Source organism: Furipterus horrens, unplaced genomic scaffold, assembly GCF_987537825.1.
Source record: "Furipterus horrens unplaced genomic scaffold, mFurHor1.1.pri manual_scaffold_8, whole genome shotgun sequence".
Classification (NCBI taxonomy): Eukaryota; Metazoa; Chordata; class Mammalia; order Chiroptera; family Furipteridae; genus Furipterus; species Furipterus horrens.
Genome location: NW_028327178.1, coordinates 38,057,177 through 38,082,104, shown reverse-complemented (window position 1 = coordinate 38,082,104; position 24,928 = coordinate 38,057,177). Strand labels below are relative to the sequence as shown.

The 24,928-nt window shown below is 37.9% G+C and overlaps 1 protein-coding gene across 2 annotated transcripts in view; it reads left to right on the top strand.

The window, feature by feature from the left end:
• Positions 1 to 24,928, top strand: part of LAMA3 (laminin subunit alpha 3) — a 267,981-nt gene that overhangs the window by 205,063 nt on the left and 37,990 nt on the right. For both annotated transcript variants that reach the window (XM_090285716.1, XM_090285717.1), the window contains 16 exons: positions 848 to 957; positions 3,352 to 3,432; positions 10,538 to 10,644; positions 12,095 to 12,145; positions 13,020 to 13,171; positions 16,064 to 16,174; positions 16,283 to 16,394; positions 16,609 to 16,776; positions 17,780 to 17,976; positions 19,149 to 19,265; positions 19,915 to 20,069; positions 20,344 to 20,485; positions 21,324 to 21,426; positions 22,956 to 23,072; positions 23,156 to 23,335; positions 23,835 to 23,977. In XM_090285716.1, the coding sequence (XP_090141842.1) occupies positions 848 to 957; positions 3,352 to 3,432; positions 10,538 to 10,644; positions 12,095 to 12,145; positions 13,020 to 13,171; positions 16,064 to 16,174; positions 16,283 to 16,394; positions 16,609 to 16,776; positions 17,780 to 17,976; positions 19,149 to 19,265; positions 19,915 to 20,069; positions 20,344 to 20,485; positions 21,324 to 21,426; positions 22,956 to 23,072; positions 23,156 to 23,335; positions 23,835 to 23,977 (2,046 nt within the window). The remainder of the gene's footprint in view (positions 1 to 847; positions 958 to 3,351; positions 3,433 to 10,537; positions 10,645 to 12,094; positions 12,146 to 13,019; positions 13,172 to 16,063; positions 16,175 to 16,282; positions 16,395 to 16,608; positions 16,777 to 17,779; positions 17,977 to 19,148; positions 19,266 to 19,914; positions 20,070 to 20,343; positions 20,486 to 21,323; positions 21,427 to 22,955; positions 23,073 to 23,155; positions 23,336 to 23,834; positions 23,978 to 24,928) is intronic.

The following is a 24,928-nucleotide window of genomic DNA, read 5'->3' as shown; positions in this document are numbered from 1 at the left end:
TACTGGGCTAAAAGTTCTATAAACTAAGTAAGTTTGACACTATCTACTCAGCTTTGTCTTAGTATTATGGTTAATTGCAAAGTTGTATCATTCCAACACTTTACTATAGAACAACTTTCATTAGACATTGACTTGTACATGAAAATAATTAGTTTCATATAAACACAAGCTTAAAATAATTAATGTCTTGCTTTTCTGAAACAGTGGAATTAAATTGAGTGCTTTTTTCAGATACAATGCAACTTTTTGTTGTTTTAACAAATGCTGTGTGTTAAAAACTTATTTCAATTTTATTACTCCTCAGTATCCCATTGTGAATTATAAAGTCAAGTCAAATTTTCATAGAAGCCATTCTAAGGGATAGAGAGAAAAGGGGAGGGGCTTACATTTGCTGAGACCCTGTTATATTTTATAAAATCCTCCCAGCAACCTTGGAAAGTGGGTATTATTCTTCATGTACATTTTAAGAAAATTAGAATTGTATGTATATCATAAACCAACAGTTTATTTATAAAAAACACTGAGGCTCAGAGTGGTGAAGGAAGTTGCTCAAGATCCCACAGCCATGAAATGACAGAGTGGGGTTTGTAACAAGCTAGTCTCTCTCCACTTATTCATGCCTCCCAACATTAAACACCAAATAGCTGATGGAAGGGCATTTACACATTTTTTCTAGAACCAACAATGATTGGATGCACAGGAAAATATATGTTTAGCAACACTGCTATCACCATACAGAGTCAAAGGACTTGAGTTATAACTGTGTGAGTAATGAAGATGACAATGATCTCAATAGTAGTAGATGTGCAGTTGGCTGTTATTAATTGTACTGTGTATCTGTCCCAAGAATTGCCAGCATAACACTGCTGGGGAACACTGTGAGCGCTGCAAAGAGGGTTACTATGGGAACGCCATCCAGGGATCCTGCAGTGTCTGCCCATGTCCTCATTCAAACAGGTACCGTGGAAGCTTGAAAATAATCTATAGAGACAGGAAGTAGGTTGGTAGTTGCTTAGGACTGGGGTTGGAGTGTAGGGAAAATGGGAAATGAATGCTAAAGGGTATGGGATATGGGTTTCTTTTGGGGGTGATGAAAATATTCTAAAATTGACTGTGGTAATGGTTGTACAATTCTGTGACTATACTAAAAGCTATTGAATTGCATAGTTTAAGTGGGTGCATAGTATGCTCTGTGAACTCTATCTCGATAAAACAGTAATATAAAAAAAGAACGAACAAAAAGTGCAAAAGAAAAACAGTCTTCCAAGTTGTACATTTCTGGGTTTTTCCTATCCTCTTTCCTTTGCTATTCATTCAATGACTAAACAATTATTTATTGACCACCCATTACAGGGCTAGGACTTAGCCCTCCCTAGATGTTGGGGAAACTGCAGTAAAGATGAATGGCAAAGCCTCTGAGCTCATAAAGCTCTGCCTGGAAAGTACGGATGGGGGGAGTTGTCACAATAAATAAGTGCACAAATAAATAAGAAGTATACTTTCAAAAAGAGATAAGTTATACAATTGATTAAATGGTTATGTGATTGATAGTGAGTAGATTCCTTATAGAGGGTGGTAAAGGGGTTTTCAGAGGTCGTTGATGATGAGATGGATGGAGTAAGCCACAACAATATCTTAGCGATGAGGGTCCCAGGAAAGGGAAAAACAAAGCCTCTGTGATGATGTGTTTGTGGACAGTAAAAAGGCAGGAGCGGCTGAAGTGTGATGGGGAGAGAGGATGCAGGCCGGGCGGGGTTCAGATCCAGTAGGACCCTGCACGCTGGAGCAAGGCATTTGGATTTTACCCGCAGTGTATGGAAGCCACAGGGCAGTCCTGAACCACAGAGTGGTGTGATCTGAGTTGTCACCCTGATTGCACTATAGCAGACAGATTATACAGATATAAAACCGCCATTTTTCCTCACAGTACCCCGTATTCCGTTTGTGCTTGACATTCTTGGTCATCATGGCATGCTCACTTGGGTCCAAGCAAAATAGAATAAGTAACTAAGAGAAGCAGGAAAATCAGGAAGATATGGATAAAGCATCAGTAGTACACGGGCTCTGGAACAAGTGTGGGCCACAAGGCTGATTGATATCAGCTGAGTAGCAGAGAAACTGGCCACGTCTTAAAATTACCAGAAGTCACTTGTCCAAATGTGGGTTTTCTGGCGATGCATCTTTGAAATGTTCACCCTGCTTTGCTACCTATGGATTTGATACTCCTTAAGCCTGCCCAGTCTTGCAGCTTTATTTGTAAAGAGATCTATCCCTTGACACCAGCCCAGGCTTGTCTGAACAGAAGCAAGAGAGAGTAGAAAGCAGTGAGGCTTCCACCAGGTGCTTGAGAGAAGCTTTTCATCTTTGGTGGCAAAAGTGGATGATTATCATCAAGGTCAGCTTCCGGGTTCCACACAGTTGAAGTAACACGCAATTCCTCAGATTTATCAATAAAACCCTATTTTTACCTAATTCTCCTTCCAGTAATATTAATACTGCTGATAAATTTCTAACTGTTCTTTAGTGCTGTAACTCCATAGTCACCTCATGGGCCAAGAGAAGATTTCCAAATATGAATTTTTTTTTTTTTTTACCAGCAAATGACAAATGGAGTTATTTCCCCTCAGATTTATGTCAATGAAATGTTTAAACTGCAGACACAGACATTTCACAAGGCAACAGGGCCTTTTCATGATTTCTTCATTTGATTAAAAAAAAAAGAAGATTCTCAAATGTATGTCAGTTTAGAACTAAAATAAAGGAATCAAAATTCCACAACTTGATTTGAAAATGTAGAAATCACCAATGACTGTGCCCACAGAAATATGGATGTGGCAACCATGCTCTGTGCCTTAGTCCTCTGGCTCGGAGGGCCTGGCCTCTCCACCACCTTTTCTTCCCAGAAGGCGATGTGCCCAGTTTAAAAGAACTAGAATAAACAAGGAGAAAATTTTCTTAAAGAATCAGAACTCTCTGTTCTTTTGTTCTGCCTAGACTTGTTTTATTCCTTGTGATTCCTGGAAAAACCCTGTTGTAATCATCTCTTCCAAAGTGAGTTGCTCTGCTCCGTCTTATGGGAAGGAATGTATTTCCTCAGGCCAAAAATAAAGCAAAATAAATGCCTTCAGTCCTTATTCACCAAAATTTGCCCAATGTTAGCTGAAATAATTCATCATTACCTCTACAAGCCTGAATGGGCAACAGTTTCTTCATAGGGAAAGTAGCCAGGTCCTTGGTTTTCATTTTCACTTAAAGCAAGTCAGTTCTTTGTGGCAAAAAAAAAAAAAAATAATGAGCATAATGCCTATCAATTTATGTTTTCACTGGGGCTTTGTTCTGTCTTCCTTCAAGTTTTGCCACGGGCTGTGTTGTGACTGGGAGAAGTGTGCAGTGTTCCTGTAAACCCGGATACACAGGAACACACTGTGAAAGGTGGGTGCTGCCCCTCCCTTTTCGCCCCTCCCCACCCCCATCCTGCAGGTGGGGGTGGGCTCTACAGGTGGCTGCAGGCACCCAGCTGTGGGTGGGGCTCTGCCCTGTGGTGGCTCAGAGCTAAGGGTGGGGCTGACTGTTGGCTTCACTGAGGCTGGAAAAAGGTCTCTTGGGAAAAATACAGGACTGCTCACTCAATAAATCATTAACGTCCTTCTCTTTCCTGTTTTGTATGTTTCCAAAATTTGAGAATAAGGTCCGCTATGTTATAGCTCTATATAGTCCCCAACGTTATACCTCTATGCACCCCTACCCCTACGCACACCTCTACATACTCCTTCCTCTTCATAGTCCCCATACATTAGTCCTACATACCCTACCTCCATATAAATCCATCCTTACATACTACTACCCCTGCATATACACACCCCTACCCTACACATATCTCCACTTGCCTGTACACACACACATACACACACACACACACAAACTCGACATACTCCTACATACACATACATATCCACAGCCCTAGACACTCCCATAAACACATACCTCTAATCCCCACACAATAGTTCATGATTAGATGCCATGCATAGGACACTGCCAATTATTGTAAAGACTGCAGAAGGCATTACAAGCTAACTAGGAAGGTAGCACACCCGCACTTGGAAAAGTAACAGTATCACAAATGAATCATGGGCAACATGTTTTTAAATTTAAAATGACTTCATCATAAGATCAATACATATTTATTGTAAAAATGATGTAATGCAAGTGAGCAAAGAACCAGAATGGTTCACCACACCCCTCTACATGCCTGCTTACTCGCAGTCCTAGTCATAATCATTTTACCTGCAGAAAACCACTGTTAAAAGCTTGTCGTATATTCTACAGATCATTTCTGTACACACAGACTTCTTAAAAACAAAAGTAAATTCTATTTTACTTTCTGTTTTGACTTGTTTTCTTAATTATAGTGTGTTAGTAATATCTTTCCATATCAGTAAGTATTAATCGATGATAGTTTGTCAGTACCAAGAATTTTCACTGAAATTCCATACCCCCTACTACTGATTTTTAATATAGTTTTACAGTTTTCTGTTCAAAAAAGAACCAAAAGTAGATCCTTTTAGCTAAATGTTTGTGTATATAAATCCTCAAGATGTAATTATAGGAGATCCCTTGGGTCAAAGGATAGTAAATTTTTCAGGCTTTTGATAGATTTTGCAAAATTGCCCTCCAAAAATTTCACATTTGTTTACATTCCTACTGGCAGTGAAAGAATAACTGCCTGCCCACGGTGAATACTAAAAATGGTCAGTTTTTCAAATATTTGCCAATTTAATAGAAAAACATTGTGTCATTCAAATTTACATTTATTTGTTTAATAATCAGATAAGATTTTTTTTCATGTGCTTATTAACCATTTGTAAATCTTATTCTTTGGATTGCTATCTAGGTCTTACTCATTTTTTCAAATGGAATTTTTTTTTGTTTAGTTTTTTATTGGTTTGTACATTTTTTAGAGGGAATTAATCTTTAATACTTTAAGTTGCAAGTACTCTTCTCAGTTTATTTTCTGTTTGTAAGTTTTTCTATTTTGTTTTTGTCGATTCTAGATATGCAACAGTTATGTTTTACCATATTTATATCTATTCTGTTATCCTTTGGGATTTCAGCTACTGGTGTCAGGCATAGAGAGGGGATATAAATGTTATGCATATTCTCTTTTGGTACTTTTATGGTTTATTTCTTACTTTTAAATCTTCATTTTGGTGAAAATTTGGAGCATACTTTTTCAGGTATTGCATCTCACATGGTAGATAGATTTGGGGTCAACATGTAAGACAAAAATGGACCAGAGCTACAATAACCTTGACCATCCCAATATCCCAGCTCTCAATAATCCAGGCACCATATTGCATGAAAATCACATACCACTTGGTTACACCCCAGACCACACTCAGCAGGGGGAGCTGTTCACTGTGGGAGAAGCACAAGGAAACTGGACCAACTGGGAAGGAGCAGCCTCACATCCCTCATGCCATGCTCACTGCAGGCTGTGTGCTCACTGAGTGAATGGGGACACACACTCCAGCTGGATTTTCCTCTTACTCTCACGCGCTTATGCTCGCTCCTTTTTGCCAAATATCTTTAGTTGAATTCACTAAAGCTAAATATCGGTGCACAAAATTCCCATAAAACTTGGATTTGTTTCCATAAGTTTTATTTGGTTCTTGTGCCATTATTACTTCTGTATCATTTCTGAAAGTATAAAATGTCTTTGAGTGAATCTTGGATTGAGCAAGACTCCACCCTGTAACCTTTATTTAAAATATTTGCTTTGTTCATTCTGGCATGCTATTTTTCTGGATAAACTTTAGGAGAGTTTTAACGATTTTTAATAAAACAGAAAATTAACTCAACTGAATTTTATAATAAGACAGGGCTTCTCTAGACTGGGGTTATTTGGAACATTTTATGGACAAGGTGGGCCTTATGTAGGTTAAAGGGATGACTGGACCCAGTGAAGCTGCAAGGTGGAGGGGGAAGGTGGCTCAGGTCGGGGAGGTAATGCAAGAAAGGGCCTAGGGGTACCTACCATGGGAGGAAGGGGAGAGTTTCTTATTGGAATCGCTAACTGTCTCCTAACTGTCCTACAGTAAAAAGCAGCAATTCAGGGTTCTTCTATTTTCCATTTCAGCAAACGTTGCCCACACTTACCTCACATCTGTTATTCATTCATTTCTGCAATAAAAAGTATACGGAGATCTCAGTATATGCCCAGTGCTGTGCTAAGCACTAGAGACACGTTATCAACCAGAACACAGACTCTGCCCTCAAGGGTTTTTACAGTCTAGTGTAGACCAACAAGCAAACGAGCTGTTAAAATAGTGAGAGAAAGCATAACTGGGCAAAGTCAGCCTGCAGTAGGAGAGACATCCAACCATCCTTGAAGGCTGAGGGGTGGAAGGGACAGCTATACTAGACAGCAAAGATGGGTGGGGTGAGTGAGGGTTTGATTTTCTCCACAAGCTCTCCAACACTTATTACCTATCTTGTGATAATAGCCATTCTAATAGGTGTGATGTGGTATCTCATTGCAGCTTTGAATTGCATTTTCTTAATAGCTAGTGAAGTTGAGCATCTTTTCATATACCTGTTGGCCATTTGTATGTCTTCTTGGGAGAAGTGTCTGTTCAGGTCCTCTGCCCATTTTTTAATTGGATTGTTTGTTTTGGGGGATGTTGAGTTGTATGAGTTCTTTACATATTTTGGATATTAACCCCTTGTCCAAGCTGTTGTTTGCCAATATCTTCCCCTATTTGGTTGGTTGCCTTGTTTTTTTTGTTTGTTTGTTTTTTGTTTTGTTTTTTTGGTGATTTCTTTTGATGGTGACAGAAGATTTGACTTTGGATTGTGGGCACACAATGCAATATACAGATAATGTATCATAGAATTGTACACTTAAAACCTATATAATTGTATTAACCAATATCACCACAATACATTTTTAAAAGAGTGGGTGGGGTTGGGAATGGGGCTTGGGAAGATCTTCCAGGCTCTGTATTTAAAAGCTGTGGGAGCCCCCACCTGGGAGAAACATCCTAATTCAGTCTTATGGTTCTTCACAAATGATAAAGCAGAAACAATGGGCTGGATGAGACAGCCATCTGGCAGGCAGATGATCTGAAAAGAGAAATTCTTAATTAAGAAATCTTCTCTTGGCTTATGTTTGTTACATTTGATGTCTCAAGAAAGCAAGCTATTGTTTCTTTAAAAGTTTTAAAAACATTTTCACAGATAAATGCCATTTTAGTGTCAAAAATTTTTGTTTGTTGAACATTTATTGAGTACCCACTCTGTGCCAGGCATCAATCCCAGCACAAACGTTAACTGTGCATTGATAAAGACAAGGACAGTATAGAGTAAAAGCAGGACCATATACAGGAGCTAGTTGGGCAAGGGAGGGAGCAGCCAGTGGGGAGGGTGGATAGGAAAGGCTTCCCAGCACACAGCTTGCTCTGGGGCGCATTGCTTCCTCAGCCATCCCTGATTTCCATATGGATCAAACCACTGACTCCTATGTGCATTTTGTTCATCTGCTATTTGGCTATAGGGGTAACTGAGGATTCTGTTGTCCTGGGTGTCAAGGAGGAAGGAAGCAAGCTCTGCCTGCATCCCACTCTCACATTCTCACACAAGCCATAAAGAGTTCTGTACTGACACACATTCATTCTTGAAAATCTGCATCAGTCTTCCTCCGGTAGGGTTATAATATCCCAAAAAGGGGGCCTAAGGTTGGGAAAATTAGGTGGAATAAACAGTGAGTTCTTTGACTGTTTCTCCTCTTTTCTGTATTTTTTTGGTGGGTGGGGTGAAGGAAAAACATGATTCAGCCCATAGTTGGGTTTAGTGGCAAGGTTAGAAGAATAAGTCTTAGTTTCAAGGAATTAATGGAGGGGCAAGAGGTCTTTTTGACTGGTTTGGAAAATATGGTTTAACCTCAAACCAAAGAACCAGCTCTGGATTTAAGATACAGCATTTCCCTCAACTGGAGAGTGTTCCAGCACAGAAATAGTGAAATACAGCAGGTGGGAGGCTGGATTCTGGAGCTGGCCTACTTTGGTTTGAGTCTCTGTGCTGCCACTTACCAGCCAGGTTAATGAGAGTTACCTGTGCCTCAGTTTAACGGCAATAACAACAGTAGTTAGAACCAAGAGCTGCTGGATGATCAAGTAGTCGATGGAAAGTGCTGTATAAGGGATATAGAGGGCCTTTACAGCAAACAGGAGAGAGGGTCCTGGGGGAAGACTAGGTGAGCTAGGAGCTGGGGAGTCTGGCCAGCTTTGAGGCTGGGTTCAGTGCATAGACACTGCATTCATTCTTATGTGTTTTGAACAATATAAATGAAGAAAATCTGGCATCACATTGCTATGTAGTTGAAAATGAGAGAAATAATGTTTAGAGCTTTTTCAGATGATTGTGGATATTTTCCTTTTATACTACCCCCAAATTTAATAAGTTGTGCTTCCTTAAAAGTTATTTGCCATGTGGAATCTGAAATCACATTAATGAACTTTTTTTACTCTCTTACATTAAAATCTATTGGCTAGTCTTGCACTTTGAATGGATCTTTTACACATGTATATAACATCATACATTGATGATTTGGAAAATATTGATTCAATGAGTCATATATTTCTTCCAAAAAATAGCTATACATTTTATTATATAATATAAAAATATATATTCATCAATATCACCACTTGTTTTATTAGAAAAAAATTATGAAGTATCAAACACAGGTAGTGAATTCCAGTTTTCTAAAAATCTAATTTTTGCCTGAAAGTTCAATTGTTATCCTTGGCAACAATTGTTATCAATTGTTTTCCTTGAAGTGACAGGTTCCCTTTGTTCTTTTTAGAGTAAATGTCTGCCAACTCTGAATAACTATAGATTACCTCTTGTCAAAATGCCGTTTCATGGAAAAAGCAGCTATTGCATAGCCTAATTCAAACATTTATATAAATGCTTTTCCTTGGGACATGGCACTCCTGTATGTAGCAGAGAGACTTTTCTTATGTACTTCCCATTTGTCATATAGAATGTTAAAATGACATGCACTCAGGGGTGAAATGTTACGATATCAATTATTTATACTCATTTATCAGGGACACTTAAAAATTAAATTGTCATTTTTTAAGCCTACCTATAATCACTTTATTTTTTAAATTTAATTTCATTAAATTTATTGGGATGACATTGGTATATAGGGTCATATAGTTTTCAAGTGTACTTTTCTGTGATACATGATCTGTGCATTGCATTGTGTGCCCACCACCCAAAGTCAAATCATCTTCTGTGACCACGTATTTGGCCCCCTTTACCCTTTACTACCCCTCCCACACCCCTCCCTCTGGTAACCACCATGATGTCTATATTTTGTCTATGAGTTTCAGTTTTATATCACATATTTGTGAAATCATATGGTTCTTAGCTTTTTCTGACTGACTTACTTCATTTTGCATAATATTCTCAGGAATCATGCATGTTGTTGCAAATGGAAGTACAGTAGTCCTCTATATCGCGGTTCACTTATCGCGGGACTTTTAAAAATATTATATTTAATTATTTATCGCGGATTTTTCACTATATTGTGGGATTTTGCAGTACTGTATATGTATGTTGTTAAAGTTACGTAGGTTTAAGAGTGTAGAGTATGTTTAAGAACATAAGTAATGTTTATAAAAGTATGGAAAAGGTTAATAAGGGAGTGGGAAAGGTTCATAAGGAACTGGGAATGGTTTATAAGTGTGTGGGAAGGGTTTATAAAGCTTAAAATATATATAAATACTAAAATAAATGTAAGGTTCCTACTTCGTGGATTTTCACCTATCGCAGGGTAGGGGGTATCTAGAACATAATACCTGTGATAAGTGAGGGAATACTGTAAATGGTTTTGGGTTTTTTGGGTAGATACCCAGAAGAGGGATTGCTGGGTCATATGGTGACTATTCTTAAGTTGTTGAGGAATTAACATACTGTTTTTCATAGTGGCTATACCAGTCTACATTTCACCAGCAGTGAATTAGGGTTCCTTCTCTGCAACCTCTCCAACACTTGTTATTACCTATTTTGTTGATAATAACCATTCTAACAGGTGTGAGGTGGTATCTCATTGTAGCTTTAATTTGCATTTTCCTAATAGCTAGTGAAGTTAAGCATCTTTTCATATATCTGTTGGCCATTTGTATGTCTTCTTGGGAGAAGTGTCTGTTCAGGTCTTCTGCCCATTTTTTAATTTGATTGCCTCTTTGTGGGGGGGGGGATGTTGAGTTGTATGAGTTCTTTATACTGTGGGGATATTGACCCCTTGTTGGAGCTGCCATTCAGTTGGTTGCCTTTTTGTTTTGTTGTCAGTGTCTTTTGCTGTGCAGATGTGTTTTAGTTTAATAGTCCCATTCATTTATTTTTGCCTTTACTTCCTTTGCCTTTGAAGCAAATTCATAAAATGTTCTCTGTGACCAAGGTCTATAAGTTTAGTACCTATGTGTTCCTCTAGGTACTTTATTGTTTCATGTCTTTTCTGTATTTTGTGTAGGTGTGCACCAGGATATTTCGGGAATCCCCAGAAGTTCGGAGGTAGCTGCCAGCCCTGCAATTGTGATAGCAATGGCCACTTGGGCAGTTGTGACCCCCTGACTGGAGGTAAGATCAACTCATACCTCTGCTAATCTGCATTTATCATACTACATTGTATTGTGTGCCCACCACTCAAAGTCAAAAGCTGGTGTGTGGGAGAAGGATTGCTTGAATTCTACAGTATCAAGTATCAAGTGAAGAACCCAAGTGAACATTTTCAGGAAGCATAATGCCCAACTTCAGCTGACAAACTGTTTCCTTATTTTGATAGACAGTGGAATGCTTAGGCAGTATTTTTTAACTTTGGTGAACAACTTACTTGAAGTAAATTGTTAAAACTTACTTTAAGTAAATTGTTTTTAAAACTCAACTACTTATAGTCAAAATAACCTCGTACCCTATTTTGATGATATTGCTAAGACCTCTCTTCCATAAGGTTATTGTCACATCAGTGTTCTTTATGTATGTATCTGAAGAAGTCAAAGTACTCTTTCTCTAATAGCAATAAATACCTAGGATGTGGGTGGCATGATTGAGGTGGATTTTACATATCAAGGAAAAGGTAATTATTGGGAATAGTGTGGGTTCATTAGGAACAAGATGGAATCAAAAGGAACACTATCCTTTTTCTTGAATATTAATGTGATTTTTCAGGAAAATGCCATTGATAAAGTTCAGTGCAAAACCCTTAAAGTCTTTCATTTATATGATAAACAAAACCCTGGATGTGTGGATTAGATTTGGTCAAGTGACTGTTCCCAAAGGAATGCATAGAAAATAGATTATCATCTTCAATATCAGCTCAACGCTGCTGATTTGAATGGAAATACAGTATCAGATGACACAAAGTTCAGAGAGAGCAAAGACCTCCTATGACACATTTAGAATAAAAAAAGGGCCTCAACAGCCTGGGATAATGGGCCAATTCTGACTAGACAATATTATATTATGGATAAACATAAGGTCCTATAGATGAATGAAAAAAAAATCAATCTTAACTATGTAATAAGTGAGATGTGACTTAGTAGTAGGAGGTATAAAAAGATTAAGGTTTTGCTTAGCAGTAAGTTCAATATGAATCAGGAGAGTAATGTGGCTCCTAAGACTGCTCATACTATCTGCACTGAGTTCTAGTGTTTAAACTAGGTGGTCTGACAGTCTGTGGCAGGATGTCGCTGTAAGTCCTCATGTGGGACTTATATCTTTAGAAGACAATAGACAAGCTACGGTTTGTTCAGAAACAGGGTGAGACTATGAAGGAACTTAGAACCATGTCTCATGAAGGAGAACTGATAAACCAGGACAGTGAAGAGAAGATTTGGAAAGTACATATTTGAAAGGCTGTTGTGTGGGATAAGGGTTGGTTGAATTCTGTGTGGCATGAGGGAAGAGCCACTGAGGATGGACAGTTTGGTGACTCAAATCTTGCAAAACTAGCTTTTCTGAAAGCCAAGTCAAAACACAGGTGATGAATAAGCTTAGTAACACCACCATCTTCGGTCGTTCCTCATTTCAGACTGCATAAACCAAGAACCCAAAGATAGCGGCCCTGGAGAAGAATGTGATGGTGAGTAAAGAAAACACCTTTTCTTTCCAAGTTGTAGGGCTTTGCTTAAGATACGTGAGTCCCATGCTGGAACATGCAGTTTGCAGTATGGGAAAGCGACGTGAGAGGAGGTAGGAGAATATTTAAGGTCAAATCCAGCCTCTATCAATTAGAGTTGTATGACCTTGGGCAAGGGACCTTACCCCTTTGAGCCTAAGTTTCATTATTTGCAAAATGGACATAATAATTGTATCAACCTCATTAGGATTGTCATAATGCCTGGTAAATAGCAGTAAATAACTAAATGCTATTTCGTATTAGCTTTCCCACATATAAAATAAGCAATAATTTACATAAACTCACCATTCCTTCTTTTACTCCCATTTTATTGAGATATAATTAACATATAATATTGTATTAGTTTAAGGTGTGTGACAAAATGATCTCATATACATACATTGCAAGACTATTAATTATTATCACAATAAACTTAGTTAACATCCATCATCTCCCATAGTTGGGAATTTATTTTCTTGTAATGAGAACTTTTAAGATCTGCACTATTAGCAACTTTCAAATATTCAATACAGTATTGTTAAGTGTAGTCACCATGCTGAAATTACATCTCCAGGACTTATTTATCTTATAACTGGGCATTTGTACCTTTGACCACCTTCACCCATTTCTCTCACCCCACCATTTCTCTTTAAAATGCATCCTGTCTAGAGATCTCCCTTTTTCAGAGTGTGCATCCCTCCCTGAGAAGTCTAGGATGGTGATGTTGGCCTGCGGTGATCCATGTGCATATTAACTGGGCTGTATAGCCCTTGTGCTGTGTTTGCATTCCTGTGACTCCAGCCTGCAGAACACTTGCCTTTGATTGTGGCCCCTACAGATTGTGACAGCTGTGTTATGACACTCATGAATGACCTGGCCACCATGGCTGATGAGCTTCACCGCGTCAAGTCTCAGCTGCAGGGCCTGAGTGTCAGTGCAGACACTCTGGAACAGATGGGGCACTTGGAGACCCAGACCAAGGACCTGAGGGTAAGTAGCCTATAGGTCCAGCACGACGCTGGCCCAGGTTAGATAAGTGTTGAATAGATGCTGCATGAATGAATATTCCTCAAGCAGGAAAGGAGGGGTTGACTCCATTTAAGGCTAGAGTGGGGGTGGGGCTTTCCTCCTTCCTCTGATCTAAATGAAAATTAGATTCTCTTAAATTGAGGTGTAATTGACCTACAATATTGTATTAGTTTCAGATAATAACATAGTGATTCAATATTCATATACATTTTGAAGTGATTACCATGATAATTCTAGTTACCTTCTGTCACCATACAAAGTTATTACAGTATTATTATTTTCTCTAATCTGTTTGCTACTTCCTCATGACTTATTTATTTTATAACTGGAAGTTTGTACCCTTTAATCCCCTTCACCTTTTCTGTCGCCTACCCCACCTTGCACCCTCTGGCAAACACCAATTTTTTTCTCTGTATCTATGAGTCTGTTTTCTGTTTTGTTTTATTTGTTCATTTGTTTTGTTTTTTTTTTTAGATTCCACAAATAAGTGAAATTATACAGTAAACTTGTCTTTCTCTTTCTGACTTATTTCACTTAGAATAATACATTTTTACTGATGGGATGTACTAGTAAACACACAAAAATAACACTTCCAAGTGAACATCCCTTACTGTTTCTGGGCTAATTTTTCTCATAGAGCCATCGTTAGCTCAGTACCTTGCATTCAGGAGACTCAAAAACAGATTTGTCTAAGATTATCATTAATTCTTTAAATGTTTGATGAATTTCCCAGTGAAGCCATGTGGGCCTGGGTTTTCTTTGTTGAAAGTTATTTTAAAAAACAAACTGTAAGTTTAATTTTTAAGAATAAGTATGGCACTATTTGGGTTATCAATTTCTTCTTGAGTGATATTTAGTAATTTGTATCTTTCAAATAATTTTTCTTTTCATCTAAGTTACCAAATATATTGACATAAAATTGTCCATAATTTCCCCTTATTATCCATTTAATATCTGCAAAATTTGTAGTGATACCCTCTCAATCATTACAGATATTGGTAATTTGTGTTTGTCTCTTTTTTTTCTTGATTATTCTGGCTAGAGGTTTGTTAATCTCATTATATTATTCCATTGATTTTCTATGTTGTTTTTCTGTTTTCAATGTTATTGTTTTCTGTTCTCTTCCATATTTTTTTCTGCCTTCTGCTTGCCTTGGGGTCAAATTGTTATGTGTTTTCTAGTTTCTTAAGAGGAAAGCTTATTTTACAGATTCAAAATCGTTCTTGTTTTTAATATAAGTATTTAATGCTAAATATTTCCCCCCAACAATACATTTTAAAGTGTTGTGTTTTTATTTTCATTCATTTCAAAAGACTTTCTAATTTTTTGTGACATGCATTTGATCTCTGAGTTATTTTGAAGTGTGTTGTTTAAAGAATTCAGTAAGCTAGACATAGGGAAAGAGGCATTGGGGAAGGTTTAATAAGAGCTTTTGAAGTAAGAGCATATTCTAAACCTATTAATGTCTATAGCTGAGTATACATAGCAAAAAATAATGCTAGAGAAATGGTTCCCATCAAAATCATTTTAGTCCATGGTTTACATGCTTAATATGGAGGGTTGTGGGGATGGGGGCTTTATGTTCTTAGAGAAAAGGAAGCCACTAGAGTTTCGGCACCCATCCTATGAGCCAGGCTCTGTGCTAAAAGCTTTACTTAATTCTCACAACATCCTATGAGGAAAAGGGTGTTATTTTCTTTAACAGGCATGGAGAAGCTAAGTAATAACCTGAAATTACACAGCTAATATGTTGTAGCTCTAGAATGCCAACCAAGATCAAGATCAAAGTCTGAAAGCCATGCTTTACACTGGACTTTATATTCAGGTGTTCTGCTAATATTCAACAAAATGATGTGCCTCAGTTTTTCAGGAGTAAAATTAAAATGGAATTATTTTCTTGCTATATCACCAAAACATTGTGAAAACTCAGTAAAAACAACTGTGAGAGGAGAACTAACATTTTTATTGCTTGAGCAGGCATGATGTTTTATAATACATTAGCTCACTTATTACCATAAATCAATTTAGCAGCTTAATATTATAATCTCCAATAGAGTAATGAAAGGGATAAGGCTCAGTGAGTGAACCTAGGGTTTGTACCTGAGCTGTATATCTGTGTTCTTTTACCCAACACTAGCTCTCACATACAAATAGAGATAATAATATTGCTTTTTCTTATAAAAAATATTAAGGTACTAATAATTTTTCCCCCCAAATTGAAAATAATCACTATTCTAGACCTTATGTATGGCAATGCCACCTTTTCAAAGTAATGAGGCAGGTTAGCACCCCGAAATGCACAGGGGACCTGGATAGTGGTCCTGAAGCAGTACTGATCACTGCACAGCCATGGTGTGAACAAGCCACCCAACCTTTCTGGGCTTGTGCTTTCTCCTTTGTAAGATAAGGCTATGCAATTCAATGAGCTCTGAGTTCCCCTACTGCTCTAACATTTTTTTAATCTAATGGTTCCTTCAATAAAGTAGCCTTAGGCACTGCTTTTAGCATTATAAAGTTAAAACAATTGAATTTATTACAGAATCTGGAAATTAGTACCTCAGGTAGAGGGTATCACTCCTGTTTCTATAAGGTTAGTTCATTCATGCAAGTAAAGTATCTCTTGCCTTTTCACAGTTTTAAATTTTGCTATTTTTATTGTAGAGCCATATCACAATTTATATCAGAAAAGAGATTCTTCATGTAGCCTATTTCTAAGGACCATGGTTTCCCATGTGAAACTTGCATGGTTTTGCTAAATGAATCTTTTCATATCATCACCAGGTTTACCAAGTTGACAGGACTTACTCCAAATTTCTTCTCTAAAATGAGGTTAACTTTGTATTTGACTTTCAGAATCAGCTGCTCAGCTACCGTTCTGCCATTTCAAACCAGGGCTCAAAAATGGGTGATCTAGAAAGAGAACTGAGTAATCTGAATCGTGAATTTGATGCTTTGCAAGAAAAGGTAATGTGTTAGGTTAATAACATTAACATGTTTTTGCTTTCAAAATATTGTTAATTTCCCCCTGCTGTTATCTTAATTTGTTGCTAATCCATTTATTTTTTAATATAGGTTCAAATAAATTCCAGAAAAGCACAAACATTATATAACAACGTTGATCAGACAACCCAAAGCGCAAAAGAGTTGGACACAAAGATTAAAAGTGTCATCCGAAACGTGCACAGTACGTAGAGTTCCTTGACCCAATTAATTTTTTCATATTACATAGCATTTTTGCATACTGAAAGAATTTTCCTTTAAGAGTTCAACATTATGAAGACCCTGCAAAGATACTAAAATCTAATATGAACTGTCCCATAAAAAATCTCTCCCTTTTTCTTACGTAGTCTGCTGGGGTCCAGAATTCCCAGTTTAGTAAACTACCCCATGTTTTCCAGTTCTCTTGAGGCAGATCTCTGGGACAGATGGAGGAGGAAACAACTTGCCTTCCGGTGATCTTTCCAGGAAGTTGGCTGAAGCCGAGCGCATGATCGGGGAACTGCGGAACCGCAACTTTGGAAAGCACCTGAGAGAAGCAGAAACTGAAAAAAGAGCAGCTCAGCTCTGTAAGGATGTTCCCAAACTCTTGCATCCAGTCCATTCTCATTGGTTTGAAATACAATGTGCAAAGTACAATACTGAGTCCCCAGTTATAGGTGGAGGTTGTCGTCATTTCATTGTATATTACTCTTAGAGTATTAGGTGGTGAAAATGGTAGCCCAACCAAGTTACTAAGGGATTGTAGAATATAACATCTTAACATCATGCAAAAAAAGAAAGAAAGAAAAAGAAAGAAAGGCTCTTCTCCTAAGATGTTAGGTATTGATACCTCTTTTTCCAGTTTTATTGCATTTTGCATTTTTATTCTTCTTTCACTCAGTTCCTCCCAAATTTCTCATTATATCTCTTTTGAATGGTCACCTCACCATCACTGGGGTTTGAATTACAAATGCATATTAGCACTATTATTACAAAAAATAAAACTGATATAGTAGAAATTAACTGAATATATCTAAAGTTTTAATTAGGGAAAATGCCTCATTAGCTCAAAACTGAGAAATATTAGTTTTGTGAGTATTTTTCAAATACTGTTCATTACTTTCTAGTAAAATAATGTTATCAATGGGTAATTGATAACTGCTACAGATAATAACAGTTTCTTTTAGCATTTGTGTTGTTTGAAGTTAAAATTAGCCTTTGCTTTTAACTGCAAGGAGATGGAAAGAATAGTAGGAGAGCATGTGCTGACTAGTCTGCAGATCTAGTTCAAATCCCTAAGCTGACTAGTCATACAGTCTTGGGTTGTCAGCTAATTTCTCAGAGTTTCCATTTCTTCATCAAAGAAGAGAATAATTACTGTTTTCAAGTGGTTATTTTAGAAGTTAAATGAGACAATAGGTACAGTGCACAGAGCAGGTGCACATAAATGTTAGTTTCCTTTCTTCTTCCTTTGCAAATTCAAGGAAAACCATGAAAGGACTAGAAACTCAATTCTCCTTCTGTAGTCTTTATAACTTAGCTGCAGTGTACTCATCTCTGAAGTGGGAAACATAAAGTGATGTATTACAGTGCTGAATCGGATCAGGAGCTGGCTGGAAAACCACCAGATGGAGAACAATGGACTTGTTAAGAGCATACAGGATTCTTTAAATGACTATGAAGCCAAAGTCACTGGCCTTCGTACCACACTGCAGGAGGCAGCTGCCCAGGCAAAGAAGGCCACTGGCCTCAACCAGGACAACGAGAGGACTTTGGAATCCATCAAGGTTAATTCACACTTAGGATCTGTATACTTTTATTAATGAGTAGGATAAGGGAGATGGATCTTTACTGTTGATTAAATGGCACAGCCAGAGACCTGTCTGTACATCTAGTCAGTATGCACCTCTCTGTACGGTGAACCCTCTAATCAAACAGGAATGAGGCATTAAATGCAAAACCAAAGTCATTCCTATTCCTCAGTTGCATGAAAAGATTCTGAACTTAAACTACAGAGAAAACAAAGAATATTGCCCCCACCCCCTGGCTGATAGAGTACTAAAGGAATAATGTTACCAAGTAGATGATAAATTAAAATAATATCATTATTCATTCAAAGTATATAATGTTTTAAATAACTTTTTGTGTCAGATATGTAAATGTCATTATCATAATCACCAGCAAAGGGCATTTTAAGGTATTGCCTGCTTTTTAGGAAGTAAATATAGGCCACATGCGGGAACTGCAATGACAGAATATAGGGCTCAAGATTCTATAGTATATATTTTCAATGGTGAACATTATGTACTAAACCAATAACAAAAGTGTGAGAAGTTATGAAATGACAGTAAGATCTAAGTGGAATAACACTGGACAGACACCAAAAAAGAACTAGGTAAAAGTGAATAAATAATATCTTAGCAGGTGGCAATATGCTTTATTTCCAAGGCCTCTTACGATAGTAACACCTCTGTTGAAGTCCTGATTATGCGAAGGCAAAGGAGCAGGATCCAACGTTCTGGGTCTCTGAACTTTGGCAGCCTCCTAGGCTGGCATTCTTAGGCTCTATGTGCTTTGTTGTTGAAGGTCACCTCCATCTTCATGGATGTGCTGATGGTTGGTGCTGGTTTATGTAGTTAAAAATTCACCTTTCTTCTCCACAAATCAGAGCTTAATTATATAGCTTCCTCAATGCCCAAGAAGACCCCATTGTAGACACCTTCTTCAACAATGATAATTATTGTTCCATTGGCAGGTAGTCTGAGGAAACTATGGCAACACACCCGCACTGCACAGGGAACTGATTTCCCCTCACTTTGTAATTCCCTAGACAATCTTTAAGTTCAAGAAAACATTCTGACTCTGAAATTACTTATATACTGTTGTGCAATTAAAAAAGCCTGTGCCTGCTGATAATATATTCTGTAGCTCAAGCAGATATTCTTTTTTTTCTCTCCAGAGACAAGTTAAAGAAATGAATTCCCTACAGAGTGATTTGACCAAGTCTCTAGCCACTGCAGACTCTTCCTTACGGCAAACCAATGTTTTGCTGCAGCTGATGGAGAAAAGCCAGGAGGTAGAGAAAAAACTTGTTCTCTAGAAAATTGAAAAACACCTAAATTATATTGTGAGGAAACTGAGATGGGCTGACCTATTTTTTTATTCCAGTATATGTCTTTTAGTTGGAAGGAAATGTCACAAAATGCCAACAGCAGTGTATCTTCGGAAGAGGGTTTAAATGATGTGTCTTCTTTGTGCCTAGTTGTATTACCTGATTTGCCTGCAATGAGCAAATGTTACTTTCATAATTTAAAAAATTGAAATGCTGTTTTTAAAATAGGCAGTATACCTTTATTAACAGAAAACATTTACGACCGGTAAAAGATTGACAATATTTCTTAGCCCAATGGGCATTTTGAAAATCTTTTATGATAGCTATTTCCAAATAAGAAAAAAGTGTTTTGATTTAGTACAACTTTATACTAATGATATCAGAGTACTATTATAAGATTTATCAAAGGGGGTGCCCTTTGTTCAAATGGTGGGTAAACTTGAGAGAATGTCCTCAGCACCACTATCTGAAGTAATCAAAGATCAACTGGTGTAGTAAAGGAGCTTAAAAAACAAATTTCCTCTTGTTGCTTCCTGGAAATATGTAATTTAAAAAAATAACACATACATTCTTTGCTTAAGTTGACACTGTCTCTGTTTACTTGGGAAAATAGGAATATAAAAAATTAGCTGCCACCGTAAATGAAGTAAGACATGAACTAAGTGACAAAGTGACAGAACTCTCCAAATCCGCCAGCAAAGCATCGCTGGTGTCAGAGGCCGAGAAGCATGCACAGTCCTTACAGGAACTGGCAAAGCAGCTGGAGGAGTAAGTGTGGACCATGGAGGTCTAACGGCGCCCTGCTGGGGCCTGGTGTGAAAACCTCCCCCTGGGCAGGCTGGGTCTCCAGAACAGGGTGAAGGGCGGGAGGGTAGGCCCAGGGCCCAGGACCCAGTTCCAGAACCCCAAATGCAACAGGAAACTGATTCCCAGTTGCCTCCTTGGGGCAGAGCTGCAGGGCCCACTGCCTCAGGTCTCTACTTGCTGAATGAATTGGGGCTCAGCGGCAGGCAGGGGAGGACTTCGCTACTGTGTCTTCCAGGATCAAGAGGAACACCAGTGCGGATGAGCTGGTGCGCTGTGCTGTGGAGGCAGCAACCGCCTATGAGAACATCCTCAACGCCATCAAAGCAGCCGAGGATGCCGCTGGCAAGGCCACCAGTGCATCTGAGTCTGCCCTCCAGGTGGGCACCTGCACTGGCACCTTCTCTACATGTGCTCTGGAGATGACTCCCTTTTTTATTATCTTTCTCTGTGCACTGAAGGATAAAAAGTAATAATAATAAAAGCATTACTTTAAACCAGAACTTGTTATATAGAATAGACTTGAACTTGCTCCAGATTTGGGTTGTTTCTATATTTACATGACTGATATGTAGCACAATTTTTAAAACTTTGTAAAACTAGATAGAAATTTCACTAATTATCAATTTTGAACCAGTATGAATATTATATCCTGCTTCTTATCAGGTATACTTTCAGGCTGTGATTAAGTATTAACATTTACTAAAGGAGAGAGAGATTTTGTCCACAATTTGGTAATCATTCATCTCCTGTTCTCTGTCTCCCACCCAGGCATGTCTGTGGGGTCCTATGTACCATATGATATTCATGTACCTAAAAATAAAGAACAAAATATTAAATATCAAAGAATTAAGGGGAAAGGCCTTTTTTGGAAGGTTGAAGACTTTTATCTTCCAAAGACTAAACACCTAAATGCAGTTCAGTTCTGTCTTCAGTTATTGTTAAGGGTGTTGTACAAGTGACAGTGAGAAAATGAGACAAGTGTCATGTAGCTCATCAGTATGTCACCAGAGATGGCTCCATTTCCCTAAGCCACAGAGGCCCACCTAGATGCCTAATTCTGTCTTTTAAAGAATGGCCTTTTTAAAACTCTTCCTCACTTTCAAACCTCATTCTTTAAAGATTAAAGATAAGAGCTTTGGGGTAGGATATAAAATCTTACTACAAGTTTTGTAAGCTATTCCACATGCTTAAGGCTGATAAATGCTTTGCTTTCAGACAATGACAAAGGAAGATCTCCCAAGAAAAGCTAAAACCCTGAGTTCCAACAGTGATGAACTGTTAAATGAAGCCAAGATAACACAGAAAAAGCTACAACAAGGTATTGGGAGGGTGGGGGTTGGTAATCAGATTATAACTAGGGGCCTGAAAACAACCTATAGAACCAGGAGAGGCAGCCCTAAACAAACAAACAAACAACAACAAAAAACCTCTTTCTGAATCTCAGCATTGATGCAGATTTGTTAATCCATGGTTTATTTTATAGATTTGATGTTTCTACCCAATATTCTAACATATACTGAATTGACCAAAACCTCATCAATATAAATATATCTTGAGGGCAATATGTCTGTTTTGGTCTGGCCTTCAGAGGGCTATTTAATTTAATCTACTTGTGACCACAGCATTGGGAACCCACATAGCATAGAGGTATGTGCAGTGTTGATTCCTTATTTAAGGTCAAGATCATTAGTTTCAGGTCATTAGAGTAACTGATTCAATATTTCTGAAGTCCTGAAATATTAGCAATTAAAAATGCCAAAGACCACTACCCCTGAGAAACATGAGAATTTTTTAATCATAAATTTTATCATTGAAAAATTTCCACTTAACTTTTTTAAGAACAATTAAGCCATCTCAATCTCACCAAATTCCTGTGTTCTGAAAATGTTGTCTCTTGATTTTCTCTGGTCCCTTATGGTTGTTGACGGCAGAACGCTCCTCACTCAGCTTCTTAGTCCTTTTTCTTTTTACCTTTTGACCCTCTTTACCCATTTTTCCCACCCCTGCCTCTGGCAGTCACCAATCTATTCTCTGTATCTGTGAGTTTCTGTTGTTGTGTTTAGATTTTACATACAAGAGAAATCATATGGTTTTTGTCGGTGTTGTTATTTAAACCAGTCCTAGAATCATAATTTAAGCCTGGAATCATAATTTATTATCAAGTTGGTCTTCAAGTATTCACTGGTCATATTTCATGATCCCAAAGTGCCAATATTATCAACTAGGAATGTCTGTGAGTTCTGCTCCTTTCACTGAATTTCCTTAAATGTCTGAAAATGAACATAAGCAAACAATGCCTACTTGTGTGTGTGTTTGCTTGGAAAAGGCTCTGGTAACAACACTCCTTTCTTATACTCTGAGACTGAAGAAGCATCCTTTCTGTATTATTCATTCATTTGTTCACTCATTCATACAGTAGTTTATTCATTCATATAGTCATTCATTCATTCAATACACTGGTACTTATATTAAGCCCTGACTGATGCCAGACATGTCACTTTGTATGAGGACACAGAAGTGAATAGGACAAACATATTGCTTTCCTTCACTAAGTAGAGACTTCTGTCCTGAACAGAGTGGAAGTTAAGCCCCTCACTATGTTATTTACCCTCTACCTATCTTCATGTGTATTTCCAAGGAGCTTGGACCACAGGCTTTGATATGCTCCTGACCTCTGTAACCAGGAGCTGAGGGTCTAAACACAAGCAATGGGCATCTCTGGAAGGACTCCTTAAATGCAGGTCTGCTCAATGCTGTGCAGTCGCTAGCTACTTAAGGACCACTAATACCAATACAGGATCAAAATTCCTAGAGTGATTGCCTCTTATTGCTTTATCTTTGTTTTAGAGATAAGTCCAGCTCTGAACAACCTACAGCAAACTCTGAAAATTATGACAGTTCAGAAGGGGGTTATAGACACCAATATTACTACCATCCGTGATGATCTTCGTGGGATAGAGAGAGGTCAGCATCTCCTGAACCCATACTTGGCTTCTTTTGTTGAACAAATTCGATATTTAACACCTCCTTATTTGTGTGTGCATTAGATGACATCAATGGTATGATCAATAGTGCAAAGAGCATGGTCAGAAATGCCAATGACATCACAGATGAGGTTCTGGATGGGCTCAACCCTATTCAGACAGATGTGGAAAGAATTAAGGATGCCTATGGGGGCGCACAGAGTGAAGACTTCAACAATGCTCTCGCTGACGCAGATAACTCAGGTATCAGGCATCCTTGGCCAGGAAAGATTATCCATTTCCTCTGTTATGTGCTTTGTTCAGTTTATATTCTTCCCTGATAAAGTATGATCTTATAAATTAAAACATTAGAAAATAGTGTCATATAACACATTCAAAGAATATGGATATTCTATTAGTTAGAAGGACCAGGCAGGATCCATTAACATTGTTATTGATTTCCCCTTATATAAAGTGGAGGTATAGGTCCCTGAATAATGAGGTAATAAGTTATGATTAATAATTAAGGGTTAGAAAACAAAGATATATTTTTCCTATAGTGGTCAAGAAAGATGATTTGATATCTAGATTGCAGAATAAAATCTCTGACATATTTAGAAAAGTTATTACCTGCTTCCAAGTCATCCTGTTCAACATTTGGGACCCAAACATACCACTTGACAGATACTGCCAATGAAAGCATCTCTATTTAACCTTTCTCAGCTTATAATTATAAATTTCTGTTTTGTAATCTCACCAACAGTAAAGAAATTAACCAACAAACTGCCTGATCTTTTGAGCAAGATTGAAAGTATCAACCAACAGCTGTTGCCACTGGGCAACATCTCTGATAACGTGGACCGCATCCGAGAACTAATTCAACAGACCAGAGATGCTGCGAATAAGGTAGGTGTGCCCACATTGCCAGGCACCAAAGCTCCTTCTTTGATAAGTTACTACATTCAAGAAAAGAAAGGCATTTACTTACTCAAGAACCCGTTTTCTTTCTTGCCCTAATTCTTTGGTTACTCAAAATGTGAAAGTTGATTTTCTCCTCTCATCCTTCCAAAGTGCACACCGCCTTCATCCCTGAATGATCTGGCATTCCCACTGAGTTTATGCAGACAGGAAGAAGGGTTTTCCTCCAGGCCCCAGCTGGTAAACTGCAAGTTCAAGCAAGGGTTCTGTGGTCAGAATGTATTGATATTATACTGCACAGGACCTACTTTCTTACTTTAGGTTTACAGTTTTAGAATCCACCTTTATTGGACATGGAATTACAACCACTTTCCATCACTGAAGCACTGATCATCAGTCTTTCTCATTTTAACCTGACATTATTTACTTGGATACCTGACACTTCTCTCCCACAGTTTGTTTTGTCCTAACATAATATTGATGAAATACCATGTGTTTTTAGCCTACCCCCACCCCACCCACCCCTGCTGCACTATGAGATATTTGGAGATAGAGGGTTAGATAACCGAGTCAGAATACCTCCACCATGGAGACACTGTCATTGATTTCTAGGCTCCATATTACTTTTTGTGACCCTCAAATTTTGCCCCTTTTCTTTAGGAAAGAGAAGTACTTTAAAACCTTTAGCAGGAAAACAAAGAGTATAAGGCACAGTTAGGAAGACACTACCCTCTTCATACCTATGCATGCTTTATAAAAATCAAATGAAAAGTAATGTGTTTCTAGCTTTTGTTCTTCTATGTTCATTCACTAATTTATTCAACAAAATTTAAAGTATATAGTAGCACAGTGGTCACGAGCTAGTGAGACAAGCCAGGAAGGATTATCCATCTTCTCCATTGGTCAGGCCAAGCCAGGCTACCTTGGTTTTGATCTTAG